Consider the following 23,175-nt stretch of genomic DNA (forward strand, 5'->3'; position numbering starts at 1 on the left):
TAAAAATTATCATAATCGAAAAGATTCAAACTTGAAGTTTTTCACTCTTTAAAATCAGATGGCACGTAATTGATTTATACATGTAGATATTTAAAACATTGGATATTAGCATTAATATTAGGAAAGGTAAGTGAGTGAACAATGATAAAACAAGGCATGAAATGACTTGATGTTAAAAGTGTAGGGTCCTAACACCAGACATAACACGTGGAACGCGTGTCCCACCATAAATCAACCTACTTGTCTATATTATATCTCCACTGCCCTTTCCACAAATTAATGCTGTATTTTACGGTAATTGACAGTAATATTTAAGAAAACAAAATCAGTTAAAATTCAATTTTTAGATATTCAAAGTATTTATAAAATCTTCATTGTATTACTTATTATTATATTGACATATTAATGCTTCTTATTCAATCTCCCGTTAACAGGGGTGGACACGGTTTCGAAACCGTCGGTTTCTGTTCCAATTTTGGAATCGAGCCGAAAATTAATGGTTTCGATTACGGTTTGAAAGCGAATGGTTCCGATTTCGATTTCGATTCCTCAATGATTCTAAAATCAACGATTCCAACCGGTTTTTTGACCGGTTTCGGACTGTTCTGGTCAGAACTAAAACCGTCAGTTCAGACCGAAGCTGAAACTGCATTTTCACAGTTCCAAAACTGGTGGAACCTGAACCTAACCGGTTCGGACCGATTCCGATTCTCACTAGTTAGGAACCGATGGTTCTAGTTTCGAAAACTGAATTTTGGCCACCTCTACCTGTTAGATATAGGTATTTACCAAACTCAATAGCAGATCCCATACCCAATACTTTTAAAATATGTTGAATGCATAATCTTAGATCGAGGTAATATTGATGCCCATATTTTACTATGTAGAAAACTCAAAGTAATAAGTGGAGGATTCATAATTTTTTTTCTGAGGATCAATATTAAAGTATTGATAACTAAAACATAGAAATAGGGAAGGTCAATTGAATAATTACATTATATATATATATATATATATAATTGTGAAAAAAGAGCTATCAATTGATCTCTCCTTTTATGAACAAATCCGCCACCGAACACCATCCGATCTTTCACTTAACATGGTTGCTATTGTATGATAATTTGGAGTAACATTGTATATAAGAAACACAAAAAAAAAAAAAAATAGTGATAAAATATATTTTGTTGATGTTTTGCAGGTATAATACCAACCCAATTAATTATAACTCTATGTATTAACAATAATTTTTCATCCAAAAAAATTTTTAGGTCTCTTTCTCTTTTCTTTCTAGTTTTCTAACTCTAGTTTTAATTGGAGCTGCCGTTGTTTATTAGAGGTAGCTCCTACCTCCTACTTTCTACTATCTCTTTCACTTTATCTTTTTTTATTTTTAATTTTCTTTTGCTTTAATAAACTCATATCTGTCTTCTTTGTTTTATTATTATTGATTGTCTCCATATTTGGAATTTTTTTTTTTGTTCCTTCTTTGTGAGAGTTATTACTAAATAAAACTATGATATTTGATTTTATTTGGCTGGAAACTTTAGATTTTGATTTGCATGTATGAATCTTCGATCGATGGAGCTGGTAGTACGGCATGTTCCTCTATTGATGCTATTGAAGGTAGTACGGCAAAAACTCATCTATTTTTCATGATATATTCCAAATTATTAGAAAATAATTCAGTTATAAAATATCCAAAGAAATTATTATTTTGACGTCTAAATCAATTAAGGAACTAACTAGTGATATGAATGATTTATATCTTTGTCAAAATCAACGCTGAGCGAAAAATTTTAATATTATATTTTTTTAGTTTTAGGCTCACTATTCAAAATAATATGAATTTTTTGTTTCATTAAAAAATCAGCGAACTGTATTACTTACTGATTGTTATTCTTGATATTATTATTAATGAATTACTTTTTCAAAAAAAATATCAATCCAATAAAAAATTAATTTATAAATATCGTCACCAAATGTTGGCATAACCATTACCGACGGATTACCTATAAATTTATATGTATATTTTGTGAATGAAATAATGATCAATTACCGACCAAATAAAATTTGTTGGCAAAGAGAATAGCCAACCACATATAACAGCCAAATGAAATTAGTACACTTGTCCGTTCTACAAAAATTATTTGATGAGTATGCTACCTTATTGGACGTTTATGTTCATAAGGGACAATACACTGATTGAGAGTTCATGAAAATTCATTAGATTTTAGAAACAAAAGAATAGCTAGCTAGCTGGAGCACATTTCATGGAGGTCTACGTAGGGTGGGCAAAAATCCGGCTCCATAGATATCCGTTTCAATTCATCCTGACGGGTGGATTTTATCCTATTCGATTAATAAATGTGATAGAGTAAAAATTAAAAATTATATTTGCTACGAATTTGGGTGGGCACTGGATAATACATAACCCGCCGTGAATCCCATCCAATTAAATTTTTATTTACTTGGTATTTTTTTTTAAAAAAAAAAAATTATATATATATAATTTAGTCTAATTAAATGGTGTTAAAGTTCAAACATTAAACAAATTGAACTTCAAATGAATTCTCTTCGTGACTTCGTTACTTTATGGCTGTGGATTTTTGTTGCTGTTACCGGCAAAATTGTAATAAATCAAATCATCATCCTTCCAATTTATGCTTTTATTTCTTTTAATTTTAATATTTTTATAATGTTTGGCTTTTCTTCAATATCTATTTTTCTTATTTTACTATTTGATTTATTATTGATATGTTCAACGATTAATTTTTTACTTTTTTTTATTTATTATGTTGAAATGGAACTATAAGCCTTTCTTATTTTTATTACGGTTATCATGCACAGTTTTGTTCTCATTTTCTTTATTTTCATTATTTTATCATATTTATTTAAATATTTTTATTAAAAGTAGATAATATATAATATTGAATAACATTTATTACAATTTCATAAAAATATGTATATGCAAATTAAATGGATTTAATATTAAAAACTTAAAAATAAAATTTTAACTAGAATTAGCGGATCTAATACATGTCTATCCCGACTTACCCGATCCATAGTAGGGCGGGTAATACATATTGCTTCATGGATAGAGGTAGGCAATACAATACTCGATTCATACTCGATCTGTTGTCATCCCTAGATCTATACATACACACAGCACGTGCACAACATCTCAATAACCATCAAATAATTTTTCTTTCATATAAAAACTTTTCCAATCAATTTAGAACCAAATTAAAAAAATTTCAAGCTTTTAGTTCTAGAATATCCCATAAGTAAATATATATATCTCTAAAACAAACACTTCTCTCACCCTCAAAAACAAAAGTAGTCACAATCTCAAAAAACAAAAATTAGAAGTAAACACAATTTGTTGAATATAAAATTTTTATAAAAAGTACACATTTTGAGATCAAAACATGGACCCTCATTGGCCACAAAAATCACATTCCTCCCCCAATCAAAATCAACATCAGCCTCACAATCCTCCAAAAAAATCAATCACACAACTTGCACTCAAGCCTTTCCTTTTTCTCTTTTCTTTTCTTATTATTTATTTTTTTCGTGCCAATAATATGGAAACTCTTAACTAAACCACACAATTTGGAATCCCATAAATCTCGATGACGGGACACGTTCACTTGTCACTTACCATACACAAAAATACCACCTTAGCGTTGACGTGTAAACTGACTCCCCACCCATTCTTCTCTTTATTCTGCTCCCTCACCTCTAAACCCCTCAAAATCATTTGTAATACACAGTCTTCTTCTTTCACAAAGAAAAACGAAATGTACAATCCCATGTATCAAGAAATCAAGAAACCAGTAAATCAAGAACCAAGAAACCAAGAAAATCAAGAATCAAGTAACCAAGAAGATCAAGAAATGAATCCATTATCGCTTCCATTAGAATCAAACCAAACCCATTATCGTCTTACTAATGATTATGACGACGATGATGAAAATCAACAAGAAAGTGAAGGGAAGACCCAGCAGAGTGACACTGGGGTGCCTGTAGGAGATCAAGATTATGGAAAGAATGAGAAACAAGAGACGAGAGGCAAGGCATTGGTGCAAGAATATGATTCTGGATGTGAAAGATTAAGGAGACATAGAATTGAAGTTGCAGGTAGGGTTTGGATTCCAGATATATGGGGTCAAGAAGAGCTATTGAAGGACTGGATTGATTGTTCTGCTTTTGATGCTCCTTTAATGCCTAACAGTATTATGTCTGCTCGCGCAGCTTTAGTTGAAGAGGAAGAAGAGCAACTTCTGGAAGATTAAGAATAGAAAACAGGTGTTGAGTAATTTTATCAACGTAAAGATCATTCCTATTGTTTCTCAATTAATTAGTTTCCATTTGTTTTGATGATGATCTTCATGATTATGGAATCGTTAATTAAATTCCACAACATCATGAAATTACTTTACGTCTATTAATTATTTAACTAGTTATTCTGTTTCTATTGTGGTGGATGATTAACCTAATCTACCAGAAACTGGATTGATGTTGTGGTTTTTTTTTTTTTTGGAATATTTGTTGTTATTAAAACATACATGCTAAGACAATATGTTTGAAATCAAAGGACAATCTCCGTTTGATCCGTGGAAAAATATTTAGGGAGATGAACAATCACAAATTCTGGAACGATATTCTGGAACGACATTAGTTAGATGTGGAGATATTCTTGTAGAAAAATCTAACCACAAGTTTTAGTACGTAAGCTCAATGGTGCAGGAAGGGTTTTCGGATCAGAAAGGTTTCGAATTTAGATTCGAGTCAATATCATAAAATGGCATCCACAAAATAACGGCTCTAATAGATGGCTGCTTCTCGTGTATCTTGATATTAACCGGCCAATGATTCTGCATTATCAATCATGAATAACCTAGTTGAACAGCGCAGCAACAATTATATTGGCCTCTGACGCACGTCTTCTTGCCTACATTATCTATTTACATATTGTGCATATAATAACGAATTGGTTAAAAATTGTGCATTTTATACCGAATTGGTTAAAAATTGAAAACCTCAATTAAGGATTAAAAATTGAAAATCTCGATTAGACCTTTATTCTACGAAAGCTTTTTTTTATAGTGTTTTAAATATTAAAATTACATTTTATAAAATATTTAACTTTTAGCATTTGATGAAAAGCTACTTACTCAAACAGCTGAATATACCTTAAAATGGTAAATGGATGAAACTATAAATGCCCTGCTCCACATTTCTTAGAGGGAGTTTCTGAATAACAGGGTTAAAATTAATTAACAATAAAACGCCAACACTTGCACTCCATATATTTGAATATATTTACTTAAAACATTTTCTGGACACAGCACAAAAATATTTCCAACAAGCATGTCAGATATTACTTTCTTTAAAGTAATTTTATTGACACAACAGGGTAGCGTCCCTGTCTATGTTTCCCTACTTAACTAGTATGCTAAACATGTTGGACAGCTTAGCATTATTGGTATATCCAGCTATGTATTTGTTAGACAGCAAGGCAACTGTCAACTTGATCAACCCTTGTTGAATTTTAAGGCCCTGAGTTCTAATGCCAGGGAGGGATAAAAACAAAAGTTCATAACCAAATTTGAAGACAAAATTGAACACTGTAAAAATTCAAATGATTCTGCTAACCCAATCGCTGTGACAATTCTCTAGTAAATTTTATAGAATTTCTTGATTTCACAAAAAAAGAAAGGAAAAATTTTGAAAAAGGCTGACTACTTAGGAAGATTGTTTCTACAACTTTATGAAACAATACAAGGTTTATAAATATATATATATATATTTTTTTTTTTTTGGGGGGGTGGGGGGAAAGAAAAGTAAAATCATGTAAGAGTTGCCAGCTCCCATATCTTTACTGTTCCGTCATCACTTGCAGAAGCAAGAAGCCGATTCTCCTGTCATATTTAAACAAAAATATACAGCAGAATGTTAAACACAAATCACTAAGCAAATAGAACCAAAAGAGGAAAATATGAAATAAGTATTAAACTAAGAATATTCTGGTGTCATGCGCTAAGAAGAAAGTACATGAAAGAGTTCAATATAAAACAGGCAAGATGGGAGATAAGAAATATCATGCATCACTTTGTTTGCTTTTGAGTGTATTAAAAGTGAATGGATAAATCAATCACTAGAAGACCGCGGTAACTTTTAAAATGATTTTATTTTGCAAACAGTTATTCAAATTAGAAGCATTATTGTTGTCAAACTAACACGGAATGATTAATCCATCCACCACCCACTTTAATCATATTTGATGATGGCACTCAATTTTCAGTACTTATAAAGTAATTTATCTAAATATAGTCTCACTAATTTTATAGAAGAAATCTTACTCCAGGTCCCCATTGCACTGAATTTATGTCCATATCATGAGCCTTTTCTCCTTTCAACAGTAGTCTACATGAAGAACCATTAACCTGTAACAAACATAATTGAGATTATTCGATTTAGTTCTTTTCCAAATTCAATAGGCAAAATATGGGACCAAGAACAAAATTAAGGCATCCAGAAATTCCAAGGAACCATAATAGTGAAGTTCATGAAGTCACATTTCCTTTATGTTTCTTTAGAAATTGTTGACCCTTTCACACCTATAACTCAGAAAATTGTTTCATTTGGTTTAGATATTCAGATCTGAGCAGAGTGTGATTCCATATCAACAAACACAAAGGGTCAAAAAAATGAATAAATCACTTCAAACAGGATCAATATTACAGCAATATACTTGTGGCCAATTTTTGCAATGACTAGCAAACTCCATAAGCAAATAACTTGCAAGTGCAATTCTGATAATACTGCTCAAGGTAGTAAATATCATACATGTGTTTAAGTGTATGTGTGCACATAGGAAAGCACACAAGCATATGTTCATATACTTCTAAATGTATCATAAGAGTAAGCATTAATACTGCTTCAACAACAATGTAAAATGGAACAACTGCCATGCTAATTAACCAGTAGATATAAACGTGTGGGTGAAATGATTAAATACCAAACCATCTTTACTCTCCACAAAAAGTCGAATAGCATCATCAGCTGCTCCACTGGCTATAATACCTTCCCTGTCACATTCAGATGAAAAAATAATCAATTTAAGGCCAGTGAGTAAAAGAAATATCTTGGTGGAGGAGAGAAAATTAGAGTTCAACTTCAAGTGTGAAGAAGAAGAAACATTCTCATATTTTACTTAAGAGATTCAATTTCAAGATACAAACAAATTGATGAAATATATAACCAAACAGGCCCGTCATAACAACCTTTTTCCACTTTCTTTCCTATTTCAAATCAAGGGACGTGAAACATGGATTATTCAATCAAATAGCAAAGTCAATGAAAGATTATTCAATCAAGGGAAAATTAGAGTTCAACTTCAAGTGTGAAGAAGAAGAAACATTCTCATCTTTACTTAAGAGATTCAATTTCAAGATACAAACAAATTGATGAAATATATAACCAAACAGGCCCATCATAACAACCTTTTTCCACTTTCTTTCCTATTTCAAATCAAGGGACGTGACCATGGATTATTCAATCAAATAGCAACGTCAATGAAAGATTGCTAGATAACATTAGGCATGGCCACCGGTTCGATTCGAACTGGAACCGAACCGTACTGTAGACGAACCGGAACTGGACCGAAACCGGAGGTTCAAAATTTTAAACAGGAACCGGCGGTATCGGTCTGGGTCAAACCGAAAATTTTTTATTTTTATTTTCAAAATGATAATCACTTAGCCTATTTTATGCATCTCTAAAAGTCTCAATAATATTATACTACATAATATACTTTAGTTAAGAGATTTATTTTTTAAAATACACTTTACTTTAAAAGTTAAAAATCTAAAAAGTAAATTGGTAAACAAAAAGAGAAATATTTAGTCTAATTATATTATTTTTAACTTTTTTTTTACCCTTTTAAATTGTTTGCTAAGTTTAAAATTACATTCTTTTGAAGCATTTTTCAAAATTTTCTTATAACTTTTTTAATTAATAACATTTAAACAAAATAAAGTGATAATTTATTTGATTATTTTGTAAAATTAATTAATTTTATTCCTATATGAGTACAAGCATCCTAAAATTTATTTAAAATAAAATTTACCAATATTTTTTAAACTCATATTAATATGTACGAAAGAAAGATGTAATATTAAAACCGACTTAAAAAAAAAAAAAAAAAAAAAAAACATATATCGCCGGAAACAGTAAACGAAACCGTCGGTTCATCGGAACTGCGCCGGAACCAAAGGTTCAAAGGCCGGTTCAGGTTCAACATTTTAAAAAATTTGAACCGTCGGTTTCCTGAACCGGAACCCGCGGTTCAATGAACCGGCCATGCCTGGATAACATTAGCCAATCGCTTGCACAAAATTTCATTTGAACTCCAGATTTCATGGCTGTTGGTTTGGTCTCTCAACTCAAGTCCCGAATGGTACCTAAGCTGCATACAAACAATGAATTTGTGGTATTCTGCAGAATAAATTACAACAATGGTTACACTTAGTTCCTAAAGGTCACATATTTGCCATTTTTAAAACACTAAATTTTTTATTTTTGTTTCAACAGGAGATCACCCATAGGGATCCGATAACCAAATGGTAATAATACTTCACAAAGAAAGGATGATAGAGTAATAGAGGGGTAAGAGAAAGAAGAAGATTGCAAAATACAATGGCAGAGTTGAAATTCTTTTTTTTCTTTTTTTTTTTTTTTTTTAAAGCTTAGTTCATTTGGGGGCACCATTTGCAAACTAACTAATGAGAAAATAAGATTTCTTTTGAATAAAATATTTTACTTTTAGTGTTATGCTAGTATTGCCAGTCACTGGATTCCAATGATAACTTCATAATTGAAACAAAATTAAAATTTAATGACTAAAAAATGAAAAATTGAAGTTATATAACCTTAATGAAACTAAATGCAAATTTTAGTGATCATCAATATAATTTTACCCATATCATAGGTGTCAATTTAGCATTCAACAAAAATCACTTCTTTACAAATCAAGGAGATGACCAATATTTATCTCGCCTATGCATTTTAAACCTCAGAATATTGTAACCAATGTCCAGAGGTGTCTAATGGTGCATGCATTTCCTTTTCCTATTTTTGGACTGCTAAACATTGATAACAGGAAAAAGTATGGGCAATGAAGAAGAGACAATCCTAAATAAATCCATTTTACACATATTATTGTAGATTGCTCAAGACCAAATATTGGAACCCAAATCCATGTAATTATTGCAATTAATTGAAATTTCACTACCTTGACCAGTGAACCGAAAAAATTGTCCGATCATGATAACCAGAGAGAGTACAAACGTGATTCCTGAAAAAAAATGATAAAATATTTTATTAATAATTTCAGGAGTCTAGTTTGCTCATAGTGTACATGCTGTAACTAGAAAAGGTAAATGAAAAAATAGCTAGCGTACAACTTCATATTTCTGTCAAATTACACCTAAAGATAATATGATGCTATTGACATTCTAAGACCATATCTTGTAGCTGAAAACTATTTTTTCCTGAATGAAATCAATGATAACAAATAGTAAAAATATTTTTCACAAATTAGAAGAAAACAGTAACCTTAATTTTTTGCAAAGAACTATAATAGTAAAATCAATGAGAAATTACTACATTTCTATAGCATGTAGTGCTTTTCTTGCTATTCAAAACAGCCTATCAAAATTTAAAGTTCAATATTACTCGCACTATTCTATTTTTCTATGACTATCTGGTACTCCTGCTTTCCTTAGAAATGCATTTAACTGTTCATAGTCAGAGTGACTAAATATAAAATCCCAAATCTATCCCTGTTTGCTATTTTGAAACGATTATAATTTATAATTGAAGAAATACCATATTTCTTTTGGTTAAGAATGAATTTGGACAAGAAATACAAAAATTGAAAGGTACGACAGAACATTTGGGATTGAGTAATTCAAATTTTTAATGATAAACACCACATCACTTGACTTAGAGAATTGGCTTGTGTCATTACCAACTCTTTGATTCCTCCTTTATTCACAGCCAAATATGCTAAGTTATAATTCTGGTTATTTGCAGAGTTACTGATGCTTCCAAGCACAGAAGCTACTACTTATACTTAAATGTTTTCCATTAATTATTCAAATACTTTGCATGAGGTTTCCACAATATTGGGGAACATCTTTGTTTCTTCAAATTCCATTCCAAAAGTACAGCCTGTCAAATATAGAACATCTAGAGTCTAGATCTATTTGTTTACTCAGAAACAGAACATCTCAAACAGCATTATAGATACAATCATACTAGAAGATCAAAAAAGTGCAAAGTTCCTCACCAGGGTGCATGGCCATCACCAGATGCAGTCCTTCCAATATCTGATTCCCATATCTTTAGGGTAAGATCGTCGCTGCAAATGAATCCAGTTATCTTTAAGTTGCCTTTGAAAGAATCACTTTGCTTTTACTTAGGATAGAATTCCTCAATGTCATGAAAAAAATAATCCCAATCAATATCTAAACAAGGAAAAAAGATCCACGTACCTACAGCTAACCAATTTGTCTCCATCAGCATTAAAAGAAAGTGCCCAAACAGTAGAAGTATGACCACTGAAAGAAAGAAAGCCATGTCACATTAGGCCAATTACTCTAACGCAAAACAAATTGTCATTAGGCCCACACAAATATATACCCATGCGAAAGAAATCAAGTTCATGTAAGACCTAAAGATAGTAATTTTACTAATGTAGACCGAAAAAAATATGTCCATATAAACAATAGAAAGGAAAAGAATCAAAACAGCAAGGGAGGATGATGCAACACCAAGAAAGAAGTAAGGTAGTACTTGTTAGATTCACTCAAGGTCTGAACACAGTGCCAATCACCATCTTCATCCTCAGCCCAAACCTGTGAATAACAATTTTTTCTTACCAAATTTTTAATCCTATATGTATGATCTTGTCATCTAAGAGGGAATAACAGTCAATGTTTACAAAGATATTATAGAGAAAATTGAAAGCGGAAGGCAATGTAACCCATAAAGTACCTTAATAGTGTTATCATAACTACAAGAAAACAAAATGTCTATAGTTGGATGCCATTTAACCATTTTAACATCTTGAGTATGTCCTTGTAATACTGAAGCACACTCGAATTCATTCCCTGGCATTACTTCCCAAATCCAAACAGTTTTATCTCGACTGCATGTTGCCAGCAGAGTTCCAGAAGTATTCCAAGACACACTTTTGACTTCATTTTCATGACCCTATTTGCCAACCAAAAAAAAAAAGAGTGAAAAAAGAAAAAGGTGTGTGTATTATGGAGGAAGAGAGAAGTTGCATATCTACAATTCTAGTTGCCATGACAAGTATAGAAGAAACTTTTATTCAAACAAGCTATTATATCACATATAAAGAAATGACAACAAACAAGCTTAAATTTTTCCAGCAGCATGGACGGATAACATGTTTAAATTATAGACAAACCTCCAAAGTTGAAATGCATTCAAAATCACCTCCAATGCTTTTCCAAATGGCAGTAGTGGCATCAAAGCTTGCAGTGGCCAAATACGTCCCATCTGGGGACCAGTTGCAAGATCGCACAGTTCTTGTGTGTGTTTCTTCTAAAACTGCCTGCATAATCACATGTTATCAATATGAATTCCCAGATAAAATCAACTATAATCAATATAGTATGAGGATTTTTACATTTACCATCAATCTCAAAAGAAATGAGAAACACAGATCTAGAAATGAAAGACCCAGCACAATAAACAACCAACCAAAGTTGGAATGGTAACCTTATACCTTCACTGGCACTAGTCAACTCTATTTCATATTAGAAGTGACACGCCAATGTAAATATAATTTAATTAAAAAGCACACAACGAAATGTAAGAAAGAGCTAAATGTTCTTTCTACCACTCTGGAGGAAGAAAAACTATGCAACTCTGATCACTTGATTCCATACCTCGATTCAATATAACTTAATTAGCTTCATTAGTGCGAAAATTTACTTGAAGGAATATGCTTAGGAGATCCTTTTGCGTTTAAATCCTACAAAAAAATCAGTATTCTGACATTTGAAAAAATGGAAATAAAATGATAATCCTCCTTTGTAGTTTGTACACTCGAGACATGCAATAAATCACTTTTCCAGTTCTCGTATCAACAAATAAACCAGAATTCGCAAATTCTACTGCTTTTATTATAAGTAAGATAGTCATTTAATTTTTATAACAACTAGAAACTACAGCAAATAATCAATCATGCCTAATCCAACTACTTAACTTCACTTAATCTGATTCTTGATTTTGCAATTAAGAAAAAGGAAAAAAGCGGAGTTCGACTTCTACTTCCATTTCAAGTTCAACACTTATATTTACTCATCGACCAAACAGGAAATAGAAGCTAAGGAATAAGAAGTCAAAAACCTTGCAATCCCAAGAACGAAAGGTTGGATTCTGAGACCAGATTCGAACAGTCTTATCGCCGCTACAAGAAGCCAAGAGCGGTGGATACTCACCGGTACCGGAGGCTGGATGCCACGCGAGGCTCCAAACCCTATCAGCGTGGCCTTCGAGTTTTTGAATCTCTTTCAGCTCAAAGTTGCAGTCAATTAAATCCATGGAGCCAATTGCGAGAATGAAATAGTAAGAGAGATTTGATTGGGAAAAAAAAAAAATTTATGTAGTGATCGATTGGTATATTAAAGCCAGCAAAGAGTGATAAAGTGATCGGGAAAAGTGAAGCGCAGAAGTTGAAGTTTGCTACTTTGGCCTTTCGCGTTTCTCTCTTTCTTTCTCGAGAATAGTAAAAAGACGACCGGTTGAAAGTTTTACACGGGCTTCGTCCTGGAAAGGTGCCGGTGAATGTAACATTACGGAGAAGGAGTGTGGCTCCCACGTGGCGTAGTAATTTCCAATTTTCGCACTCCCAATTCACTGCGGTATTGTTCGTAATATTGAATCATTATATTATATTATATTATATTATATTATATTATATAGAAAAAATATAATACAATTCTTGGTTTGCGAAATACAATTAGTATGTCCCTGTCTTTTAGGAAATAGACTAAATGTCCTTGTAGTTTACTTTTGTCAGACTACAAGATCTTTTTCATGTAATTTTTGCATCTTTTTCATTAAATATCTTATAAAATAACGAAAATACCTGTTTTATTTTAAAAAACACAGGGACAGACTAATTGTATTTTTCAAACCATAAGGACTACATTGTAATTTCTCTACTATAATATTTTACTATCTCCCCTTTGACCTCTATGTTTTCTTATTGACTTAGCGGAAAATATGTAAAAATTGAACATAAGAATCTAATAGTGTAATGGAAGCAAAATATAAAGACAAATTAGTATATTTTAAAAAATACATGAACGAACTAGTTGTATTTTGCAAACCACAAGGATCGTACTATAATTTTCTCTATATATACACAGAGGAGAATCATAAAGTTCTTCTATATACTTACGTGGCATCATCTTAAGAAAGTGAGAGTCTTTACTATTTTAGTATTTGCTTTTAAATTGATTGAGAAAAATCTTACATTTTTTTTTAATTCTAAGATTATGCATCCCTTCAATTTCATTCTCTTTATGACTTTTATGAGTTTTAAATACTTCTCATTTTCCTTTTATAAAAACTTGTATACTGATGGTGGTGATAGTTTACCTTCTGCTGGGATCCTGAATGGCTTTCCTGCACTTTCTACTTCGGATTGGGAAAATTTGCATCTCCTATTTATGGAGGATGAAGTTATTCAAGCTTTGAGATCTATCAGTCCTTATAAGGCCCTAGGGCTAGATGGTTTTCAAGCTGTTTTCTTCCAAAAGGCTTCTAAATCGGTTGGTCTCTCGATCATTAATACGGTTTTAAATTTTCTTAATTGTGGAGTTTTTTATCGCGTGGAATCTATGACATTTTGGTTACTCTTCTTCTAAAGGTAGCTAATCGTGAATATATTACTCAGTTTTGCCTAATAAGTTTATGCAATTTAACATATAAGCTTCTGACAAAAGTGTTGGTAAACCGCATGAAACATGTTCTTCCTTTTCTTATTTCAGCCAATCAAAGTAGTTTCATCCGAGGTAGGTGACTATATGATAATGTTGTCACTTTACAAGAGATTGTCCATTCTATGAAGGGTTGTCATAGATCTACAAAGTGGATGATTCTGAAAATTGATTTTGAGAAGGCTTATTACCTCCTTCGTAGGAATTTTGTTATTGAAGCCTTGCAATTAGTTAAGTCTTTAGCTTTTTGGAGCTCTATCATCCGTCGTTGTTTTGAGGCATGTTTTATGTGTATTTTGTAGAATGGCAAACCTTCGAATCCTTTCCGTCCTAAGCATGGTGTTCGTCAGGGTGATCAAATCTCTCTGTATTTATTCGTACTAGGTATGGAGAGGTTGGGACATTGTATTAATCAGGTTGTGGGAAATGGGTCTTGGCATCCTTTTTCAGTTAGTAGACGAGGTCCCTCAGTTTCACACATTTTCTTTATTCATGATATATCGCTTTTGCCGAGGCATCTCTGGAACAAATCAATGTTATTACAGATTATCTTAATCGATTTGGGGCAACGTCGGGTCAAAGGAATAATAAGGCGGAGTCTCAAATGTTTTTTTTCCCTGAATGTTGACCTGGAGCTGCAGATGCAAATTTGGCAGGCAACTGGTATGCGGTTATCTACGAATATTGGTTCTTATTGGCGAGTTCCAATCTTCTATGATCGGGTAGGGAAGCATGATTTTGATTTTTTTTCTTTTGCAAGTAGATAAGCAATTGGCAGGATGGAAAAAAGGTCTCTTATCTTTTATAGGACTTGTTGGATATCAGTGCAGTGATAAACTCCAAGATTGATTAATAATTTATTAAAACAAAATAATAACGGGAAGGGCAACCAAAATAATACTAAAACAAAACACCAAATAAAATTATATTAATAAGAAGTAAACTTTCACAAAGCTTAAGGAAAGAATTACTTACTTGCTTCTTGGACTTGGTTTTTGCTTGGTTGGTTACAAATGAGGTGAGGAGTGGTATTTATAAGCATTTCCACCTCCTCAATGTACGGCTATGATTTACTTACAAAAATGTACAGTGGAGATTACACGGAGCATTCTAGAGTAGGTGAGATATTTCATTAAAATATCTTGTGGGAGTATTCTAGAATGTCCTAGGTATTTACACACCATGTGGGCTTGGGACATCCATCTTTGGGCTTAGGGTTCCCACCTTTGGGCTTGAAGCTTACCAAGTATTTAACTTATTGTGGTAGCCCATTTTGGTGGTTGTCTTTTCTAAATTAATCGGTGATATTTTAATACTCTCCCTTAAGGATTAATTTCTCTTTCTTCATCATTCCCAACTATTGGCGAAAATCTTCATATTTATTTGCGTTTAAACTCTTTGTAAAGATATCGGCTGGTTGATCCTCCGTCTTGATATATTTCATTTTAATCTCTCCTTGTAGAACCTTCTCTCTGATAAAGTGATAGTGAACCTCCACGTATTTTGTTCTCGCATGAAACACCGGATTCTGAGCCATTTGTATAACCGAATGACTATCACAATTCAACGGAATCAGATAATCGAAGGGTTGATGCAGATCGTTTATAAGCTGTGACAACCAAACACTTTCCTGAGTTGCTGTTGCTGCCGCCCGATACTCAGCTTCTGTTGTGGAAAGTGACACTGTAGATTGTCTCTTGCTGCACCAAGAGATTACTCCTGAACTAAGACTAAATGCATAACCTGTTGTTGAGTGCCGAGTTTCGTGATCTCCTGCATAATCAGCATCGCAATATCCTTCCAACTTGATAATTTCACCTCTCTTGTATAAGATCCCATAATCGATTGTACTTTTGACATATCTCAATATTCTTCGAACTGCTTCCAAGTGAGGTTTCTTAGGCTTCTGCATAAATCGGCTGACTACTCCAACTGTAAAGGAAATGTCCAGCCGTGTCATAGTGAGATAGATTAGGCTTCCCACTAGTTGTTTATACATAGTAGCATCTTCAAGATCATTCCCTTCATGAGCACATAGCTTGACATTAGCATCCATTGGAGTAGATATCGGCTTGGATTCCATCATTCCAAACCTCTTCAGCAGATCTCTTGCATACTTCTATTGTCCGAGTTACAAACCTTCCTTGGCTTCTTCTATCTCCAATCCAAGGAAATACCTGAGCTTTCCTAGCTCTTTCATCTTGAAACGAGTAGCAAAATTCTCTCGGATGAGTTGAATCTCTTCGATATTGTCGCCAGTGATTATTAAATCATCAACTTATACTAGCACTATAGCTAGTCTTCCTTCCTGATCTTTCACAAACAAATTGGAATCTGCTAGTGCCATAACATATCCATTCTTGATAAGGAATTCTGCAATCTTGCCATACCAGACCCTCCGTGCTTGTTTTAGACCATAGAGAGCTTTCCTTAGCTTGCACATATAGTTAGGACTCTCACAACTTTTGAACCTTGGTGGTTGCTCCATGTAGATTTCACGATCAACTTCACTATGTAAGAATGTGTTCTTCACATCCATTTGCCATAAATGCCATGACTTACTAGCTGCTAAAGCTAGTAATACACGCACAGTAGTGATCTTGGCAACTGGACTAAATGTCTCACCATAGTCCAAGCCATACTGCTGAGAAAATCCACGAGCAACCAGTCTTGCTTTACATCGCTCAATTGATCCATTCGAGCGAGTTTTGATTTTGTAGACCCATTTGCAAGAGATGAGTTTCACATCTCTTGGTTTTGGCACTAATTCCCATATTTGATTTTGCTCCAAAGCAGCAATTTCTTCTTCCATCACAGTAGTCCACTCAATCTTCTTTGATGCTTCTTCATAAGTTGTTGGCTCCTTTATCTCTGCTATAGCAGCATTTGCATATTTTGGATTAGGCCTTTTTTCTCGACCCGATCGCCGAAGTAGAGGATAATCTGGATCTTGTTCTTCTTGACTTGGCTATTATTGTTCGTATGCACCTATCTTCCATGGGCTCTTCGATTTCTCTTAAACTCTGGATGGGTCTGCTTAACCTTTCTCTGGGATGAACTCTCCCTCTCCTATCTTTTCAACTTTTTCTTGAATTTCTTTTGAGTCTGGTAGTAAGGTTGCTTGAGATGACCACCAAGATGATGCCTCATCAAAGACCACATTTCGTGAAATATGGCACTTGTTAGTTATAGGATCACAACATCTCCAGCTTTTTCTTTGCTCATCATAATCAACGAATATGCAGCGAACTGCCTTTTTTATCAAACTTGCTTCGAAGTTCATCCGAAATGAAGACATAACATACACATCCAAAAAATCGAAAAGGACTTACAGTTGGTTTAATGTTCCGCAGTTTCTGGAATGGGGATGTAAACTCCAGTCTTACTTGAGGTAGTCTGTTGGTGACGTACACAACTGTCTTCATGCACTCTGCCCAAAATCTAGCTGGCACATTCTTCACATGGAGCAAACTCCAGTAAATCTCCACTAGGTGTCGATTCTTTCTTTCAGCAACTCCATTCTGCTGCAGTGTTCTTGGACATGTGAATTGCCTTCGAATGCCTCGCTCTTGGCAATATTGAGTGAATTTGTCAAACGTGTACTCTCTCCACCATTGTTGGTGCGAAGGCATCTAATTTTATTTCTGACTTCCTTTTCAACTTTCATCTTGAAAGCTTTGAATTTTTCAAAAACTTTCGACTTCTCTACCATGAAATCTACCCAAACATATCTCGAGTAGTCATCGATGAAAGTAATCATGTACCTCATCTTACTGTTTTTAGGTTGCTTGATCCGTCTAAGAACATCTGAATGTATTAACTCCAATAGCACCTTGGCTCTATGTTTTGACTCTTCAAAGGGAAGTTGGTGAGCTTTCCCATACTGGCATCCAGCACATATAGTGTCTTCTCGGCATTCCGATTGAGGAAGACCTTTAAGCATGGACTTCTTCATCATCACCTTAAGCTTGCGATAACTAACATGTCCCACCAAGCGTGCCACAAGTTAGCTGTCTCACTCTTCCTTGTTCTGTCAATATAGGCTTCTTGTGCTGACATGACGTAGATTGATTCTACTCGTCGTCCTTCAATGACTGGATCTCCGATTAATTTAAGGTTACGATAAACCTTAACATTATCAAGACCGAACACCACATAATTACCTGCACTTGCTATTTGTGATACAGAGAGCAAGTTTTTCTTCATCCTTGGCACATGGTAACCATCTATAACTCCATTTTCTCCTTACTGGAGGGAGAAACAGTGGTTGTCTTTCCAATGTGAGCTATTGGCAATCTCGTGTTATTTGCTGTGACTACAGCACGACCTCCATCATAATCAGATACATCCGATAATTCCTCCTTATTTCCTATCATGTGATTAGAACTTCCAGAATCAACTATCCAATCATCATCATAGTTGATTTTATCACTTACAATTATTAATGATGACTCCTGCTCGGGTCCTTGCATCATCATCTCTACTGGCTTCTGAGGCGAATATTCTTCCTCTTGAATAAAGAAACTGTAAATATCTCATTACTCTTCACTTTGTTGCTCGTTCTGGGTTGATACTATGTTTCCTTCTACTCGTCTACTTCGACGTTCTCAGGCGAAATGTCCTCTTTTATTGCACTTATAGCAACGATCACTTTCTCGCCAGCCGTCTTTCCTTTGTCCTAGCCTTGCTCCCCCTTACTGTAATGGTCTCCACTTTTGCTTTCTCCATCCTTGTTGATTGCTCTTTCTTTTCCACCATCTACTCTCGCAACGTTTTGAAATCCCCTCTTTTTAGCAAAGAGAGCTTTCTCATCATCCTTCAAAGCTACTTTAGACATTTTTTCGTCCAAAGTCTCTTCATTGGACAAGATATTCTCTAACTCGTCTAAGGTTGGTTGCGTAGCCCAACCACGAGTAGCAGTCACAAGACCCTTAAATTCAGGTCTTCGACCATGGATGATGATCCTCCTCATCCTTGTCTCGTTGATCTCGTTGTCTGGATCTAATTTTGAAATCTCCTCACATAAAGATTTTACTTTAGAAAAGTATTGACTTACAGTGAGGTTCTGTTGCGAGATTTAGAACAACTCATTTTCGAGCCATTGCAGTTTTGCTTCGTTCTTCTTAACGAAAGCAGACTTGAGGATGTCCCACGCTTCCTTTGGTGTTTTAGCCGACTTGATCCGTTGCATCTGCTCATCTTTTACTGCAACCGTCAGCACAGACATCGCCTTCCTGCATTTTGTCTCCCACTCTTTTAGAGCTTTTGCATCCCCAATTGGTGGTGTAATATTATCTCCTCCGACGATATCCCATAAGTTTTGACCTATGAGATAATATCTCATACGGGTACTCCAGTTCCTGTAATTATTGTTATTTAGCTTCTCGATGCTATTAGCAACTCTAAAAAAATTCGCCATGAGGTACTGGTGTTCCTGACACTAACCAATACACGACGGTCCCTGACCAATCACGATCACAATCCTTGCTTGTGAATCTTGTTGCTTCAACAACAGTCCCCGACTATTAATTCCAGCAGAGTAATGATACCATACACTTGTAAATGAACACCGCAAAATACCACGACTACAACAACTACCACCACAACCACGCTCTGATACCACTTGTTGGATATCAGTGTAGTGATAAACTCCAAGATTGATTAATAATTTATAACACCAAAAATAATAACGGGAAGGGCAACCAAAATAATATTAACATAAAACACCAAATAAAATTGTATTAATAAGAAGCAAACTTTCACAAAGCTTAAGGAAAGAATTACTTACATGTTTCTTGGACTTGGTTTTTGATTGGTTGTTTACAAATAAGGTGAGGGATGGTATTTATAGGCATTTTCACTTCCGCAATGTACGGCTATGATTTACTTACAAAAATGTACGGTGGAGATTACATGGACCATTCTAGAGTAGGTGAGATATTTCATTAAAATATCTTGTGGGTGAGAGTATTCTAGAATGTCCTACGTATTTACACACCATGTGGGCTTGAGACATCCATCTTTGGGCTTAGGGTTCCCACCTTTGGGCTTAGGGTTCCCACCTTTGGGCTTGAAGCTTGCCAAGTATTTAACTTATTGTGGTAGCCCATTTTAGTAGTTATCTTTTCTAAATTAATCGGTGATATTTTAATAGGACTTATGGTTTGGTGGATTTGGCGATGGCAGAATGCAGTTATGTTTAAAGGATAGGATCTAATACTTCAAGCCAAGTTGAGAATTCTGCATTTCCAGGTAACAATGGTGTGTAAACCGTTTGATATGCAGGGTATGCTTCAAGCATTTGTTAGAGTATCTTGGACGGCTCCACTTGAGTCTTGGGGTGAAGATTAATACGGATGGCGCTTAAAGGGGGAACCTAGGTCCTGGAGGTGGTGGTGGATTATTAAAGACTCTTTGTGGGCGTTGGTGTAAAGGCTTTTTGATTCGGTTAGGGGTATGTACTTCTATGGAAGCTGAGTTTCAATCTATTATTTTCGGTCTTTCTTTAAACTGGGATTTGGGCTATCGTAAGGTTCTGCTGGAAGTGGACTCGTTGGTTTCTAAGGACCTGGTGGTCGAAGGTAATCCATTGCGGATTGGGTTTGCTAACATTATTGCAAATATAAAGCTCTTGTCTCTCGGAGCTGGAAAGTTCGAATTTAGCATTATTATCAAGAAGCAAATAAAGTTGCGGATAGACTTGCTAATTTGGTTGTGGATGAGGCTCTTAGTCACCATATTTTGGATAGTCCTCTGCTGAGGTGGTGCAGTAGGTAACATTGGCATTAACGATTGGCGACACAAAATTTAGAAAGAAATGAGACTCATTACCGACAAATAGCACTGACAGAAATTTGGTCGGTAATGTATTTTACCAACTAAATGTTGAATGAAATGCAGTCGATATATAAGTTTTTAATAATTCAACCCTAAAACTACAAATTTAGCAACTAAGTTTTTTATATACTGACAAAATATTTTGTTGGTAATTAATATATGGATTTTAAGGTATTTGTTTAGTATTTTGTTTCATTATCTCTTATAGCACAATTTCAAACGATGAAAGAAAAAATTAGAAAAAAAGGGAAAAAAATCTAACACTCGCAAAAACCCTTCTCTCCCTCTCATAATTTCTCTTTTGCAAAAACCCTTCAAACGCCAATCCCACCTTCGATTATTTCTTATTTCTGAACCTTTTGTTCTTCTCTACAACTCTCTCTTCCCAAAATGCCATTTCGTGGCTACTTATTACCCTTCTCTTTATTGCATGACCAACAAGAATCAACTTGTAAACTAATTGTACTTCTTCGAATTTCTATAAGATATGCTTCTCTCACTTTTCGTCTCTTTATTTTTTTTTATTTTAATTTCTGTATTATTATTATTATTATTATTTAAATTTTAATTTGTTTAATTCTGGCCTTAGATTAGTTAGTAGGGTTTTACTTGCTTAGACTTAGATTAGTTATTAGTTATTGTTCATACATTTATTTTTATTAGAGTTGAGTTTTGTTCTTATATTTATTTCTCTAATTTGTTCTTATATTTATTTCTGTTATTTGGGATGCTAATTCATATTCTATACCTTGTTCTAAATTTGAATTCTAGGCATGAAATATCACCTTTTGACTTTATTTCATTAATTTTATATATGTTGGCTACTGATGATAATCATTTAATTAGGTTCAGGATTTAATTCAGTTCAGTTAACTCACACTATGCTTCTTTTAGGCAACAATATCTATAGGAGAACAAACACTAAATTGGATTACCATTGAGCATTTCATCCTAAGGCTTCCTTATCATTTAAAATTTATAAGTTCATATAATCTTTCCTTGTGATTGCTTATTCTTTACCATTTGCACTAACCTTATAATTGAATCTTTTTGTTGAAAAATATTATAGACATGTCTAAAAGCTTAAAAAAAATGAAGAGATGAAAGCGCACAACATTTTCGAATTGGAGTGATCTTAACCTTTGGTTTCATTTGCTCTCTCCTGTGGAAGTTGGTCATTCCCTATTGTATGTTTCTTCTTAAATAATACTTCTTGGTTGTTTTTGTAAGGGTTTGGTCAATTAAATTTATTAAACAATTTAAAAAACAGTTTCACATAAATACTTTCAAACTTATATTTTTACTTACTATTGTACGTGAATATCATCCTTTGCAGTTTATTTTTATAAACTCTGATTTAATAATATCATCCTTTACAAATTTTCATCTTTTTTTGCATTTAAAGCTAATTTTGTTTATGCTTGTGGGTGAGTTTTCAATTAACTGTTGGAGGTAACTCAATTTATTTATAATTTGTTCATTTCAGATCATTTAGTTGTCTTGATATTCATCTATACTAGTTGTCTTCTCCAGTAGCAAGTGTTTTAGTGTTTAGGTTTGCTTTTTTTAACTTTTTGACTTCTTTTATTATACTTCTCTTACTTCATTTTGCCTCATGATCTATGTTGACATTACAAATGTCCAAAACTTGAGTATATATGCATATATGCATAATATATAAATAATGAAAAATCCCTTCATCTTTAGGTGTCTTCTGTGTAAAGACTTCAGGATCTTAGGCTTGGTGATTTTCAAGTTAATTAAATAGCCCTACACACTATTAACCAATCAAATGTGTTATGGGGATAATGGGACTATATAAAAATTAGAATAATAATAGCACTTTAATGCATTGGGTAAAAAATTCTAATCATTCAAACTTGGTGTCACTAAAGTATGCATATATGGACTTAATTAAAAGAGCGGGTTTGATTTCTTTTACACTAAACTATGAAAATTGGACTAGATTGATCATATCAATTACTTTGTTATTCGTAGCTAGTCCAGACCGATTTGATGTTAAAAATTGAATGGGAAAAATGATAAAAATCGAGAACTGGACGATCAAATGAACATTATTTTTTTCTCTTTCCTTTTTATCTTTTGTTAATTTGGTTTAGGGAGAGAGAAGGAAACAAAGTAATAAAGAGAGAATGGTAAGACTTAAAATAGAAGTTTATTTAATTTTAGAGAGAGAAGGAAAAAAGAAAGGCAATGGTGGAACTTAAAAAAATGGAGAAGTGAATAAAGTACATAAATTATATAAGAGAAATGAGTATTTAAATAATTA

At 33.6% G+C, this 23,175-nt stretch overlaps 2 protein-coding genes and 1 pseudogene across 3 annotated transcripts; 1 reads left to right on the forward strand and 2 right to left on the reverse strand.

The window, feature by feature from the left end:
- The first annotated feature begins 3,617 nt into the window (after positions 1-3,617).
- LOC105629495 (uncharacterized) lies at positions 3,618-4,475 on the forward strand. Its single transcript, XM_012211104.4, has one exon. It carries the CDS (start codon positions 3,633-3,635, stop codon positions 4,293-4,295), a length of 663 nt encoding a protein of 220 aa, XP_012066494.2. The 5' UTR covers positions 3,618-3,632; the 3' UTR covers positions 4,296-4,475.
- Positions 4,476-5,623: 1,148 nt separating this feature from the next.
- Positions 5,624-12,868, reverse strand: EMB1345 (Transducin/WD40 repeat-like superfamily protein). 2 transcript variants are annotated; one of them, XM_037636927.2, is made up of 10 exons: positions 12,451-12,866; positions 11,504-11,650; positions 11,065-11,283; positions 10,864-10,925; positions 10,563-10,628; positions 10,358-10,429; positions 9,299-9,361; positions 7,025-7,094; positions 6,366-6,449; positions 5,624-5,924 (listed from the first exon to the last, which is right to left on the reverse strand). In XM_037636927.2, exons 1-10 carry the CDS (start codon positions 12,643-12,645, stop codon positions 5,853-5,855), a joined length of 1,050 nt encoding a protein of 349 aa, XP_037492855.1. In that variant the 5' UTR covers positions 12,646-12,866; the 3' UTR covers positions 5,624-5,852. The 2 variants fall into 2 exon arrangements, with proteins under 2 accessions (XP_037492855.1, XP_020533186.1); XM_020677527.3 differs by lacking the exons at positions 5,624-5,924; positions 6,366-6,449; positions 7,025-7,094 and adding an exon at positions 8,186-8,473 and having other exon boundaries at positions 12,451-12,868.
- Positions 12,869-15,405: 2,537 nt separating this feature from the next.
- LOC149498199 (secreted RxLR effector protein 161 pseudogene) lies at positions 15,406-16,131 on the reverse strand (annotated as a pseudogene).
- Positions 16,132-23,175: the final 7,044 nt, after the last annotated feature.

Source organism: Jatropha curcas, chromosome 2 (assembly GCF_041381405.1).
Source record: "Jatropha curcas cultivar XTBG-Jc1 chromosome 2, XTBG_Jcur_1.0, whole genome shotgun sequence".
In the NCBI taxonomy this organism is placed as follows: domain Eukaryota; kingdom Viridiplantae; phylum Streptophyta; class Magnoliopsida; order Malpighiales; family Euphorbiaceae; genus Jatropha; species Jatropha curcas.

Excerpts from the sequence above, each read along its gene's own strand:
- LOC105629495 (XM_012211104.4), top strand. The coding sequence starts at position 3,633 with ATGACGGGACACGTTCACTTGTCACTTACCATACACAAAAATACCACC.
- EMB1345 (XM_037636927.2), bottom strand. The coding sequence starts at position 12,645 with ATGGATTTAATTGACTGCAACTTTGAGCTGAAAGAGATTCAAAAACTC. Across the intron at positions 10,430-10,562 it reads GACAAATTGGTTAGCTGTAG|CGACGATCTTACCCTAAAGA; the intron begins GTACGTGGATCT and ends ATTCATTTGCAG. Across the intron at positions 9,362-10,357 it reads GGTGATGGCCATGCACCCTG|GAATCACGTTTGTACTCTCT; the intron begins GTGAGGAACTTT and ends ATTTTTTTTCAG.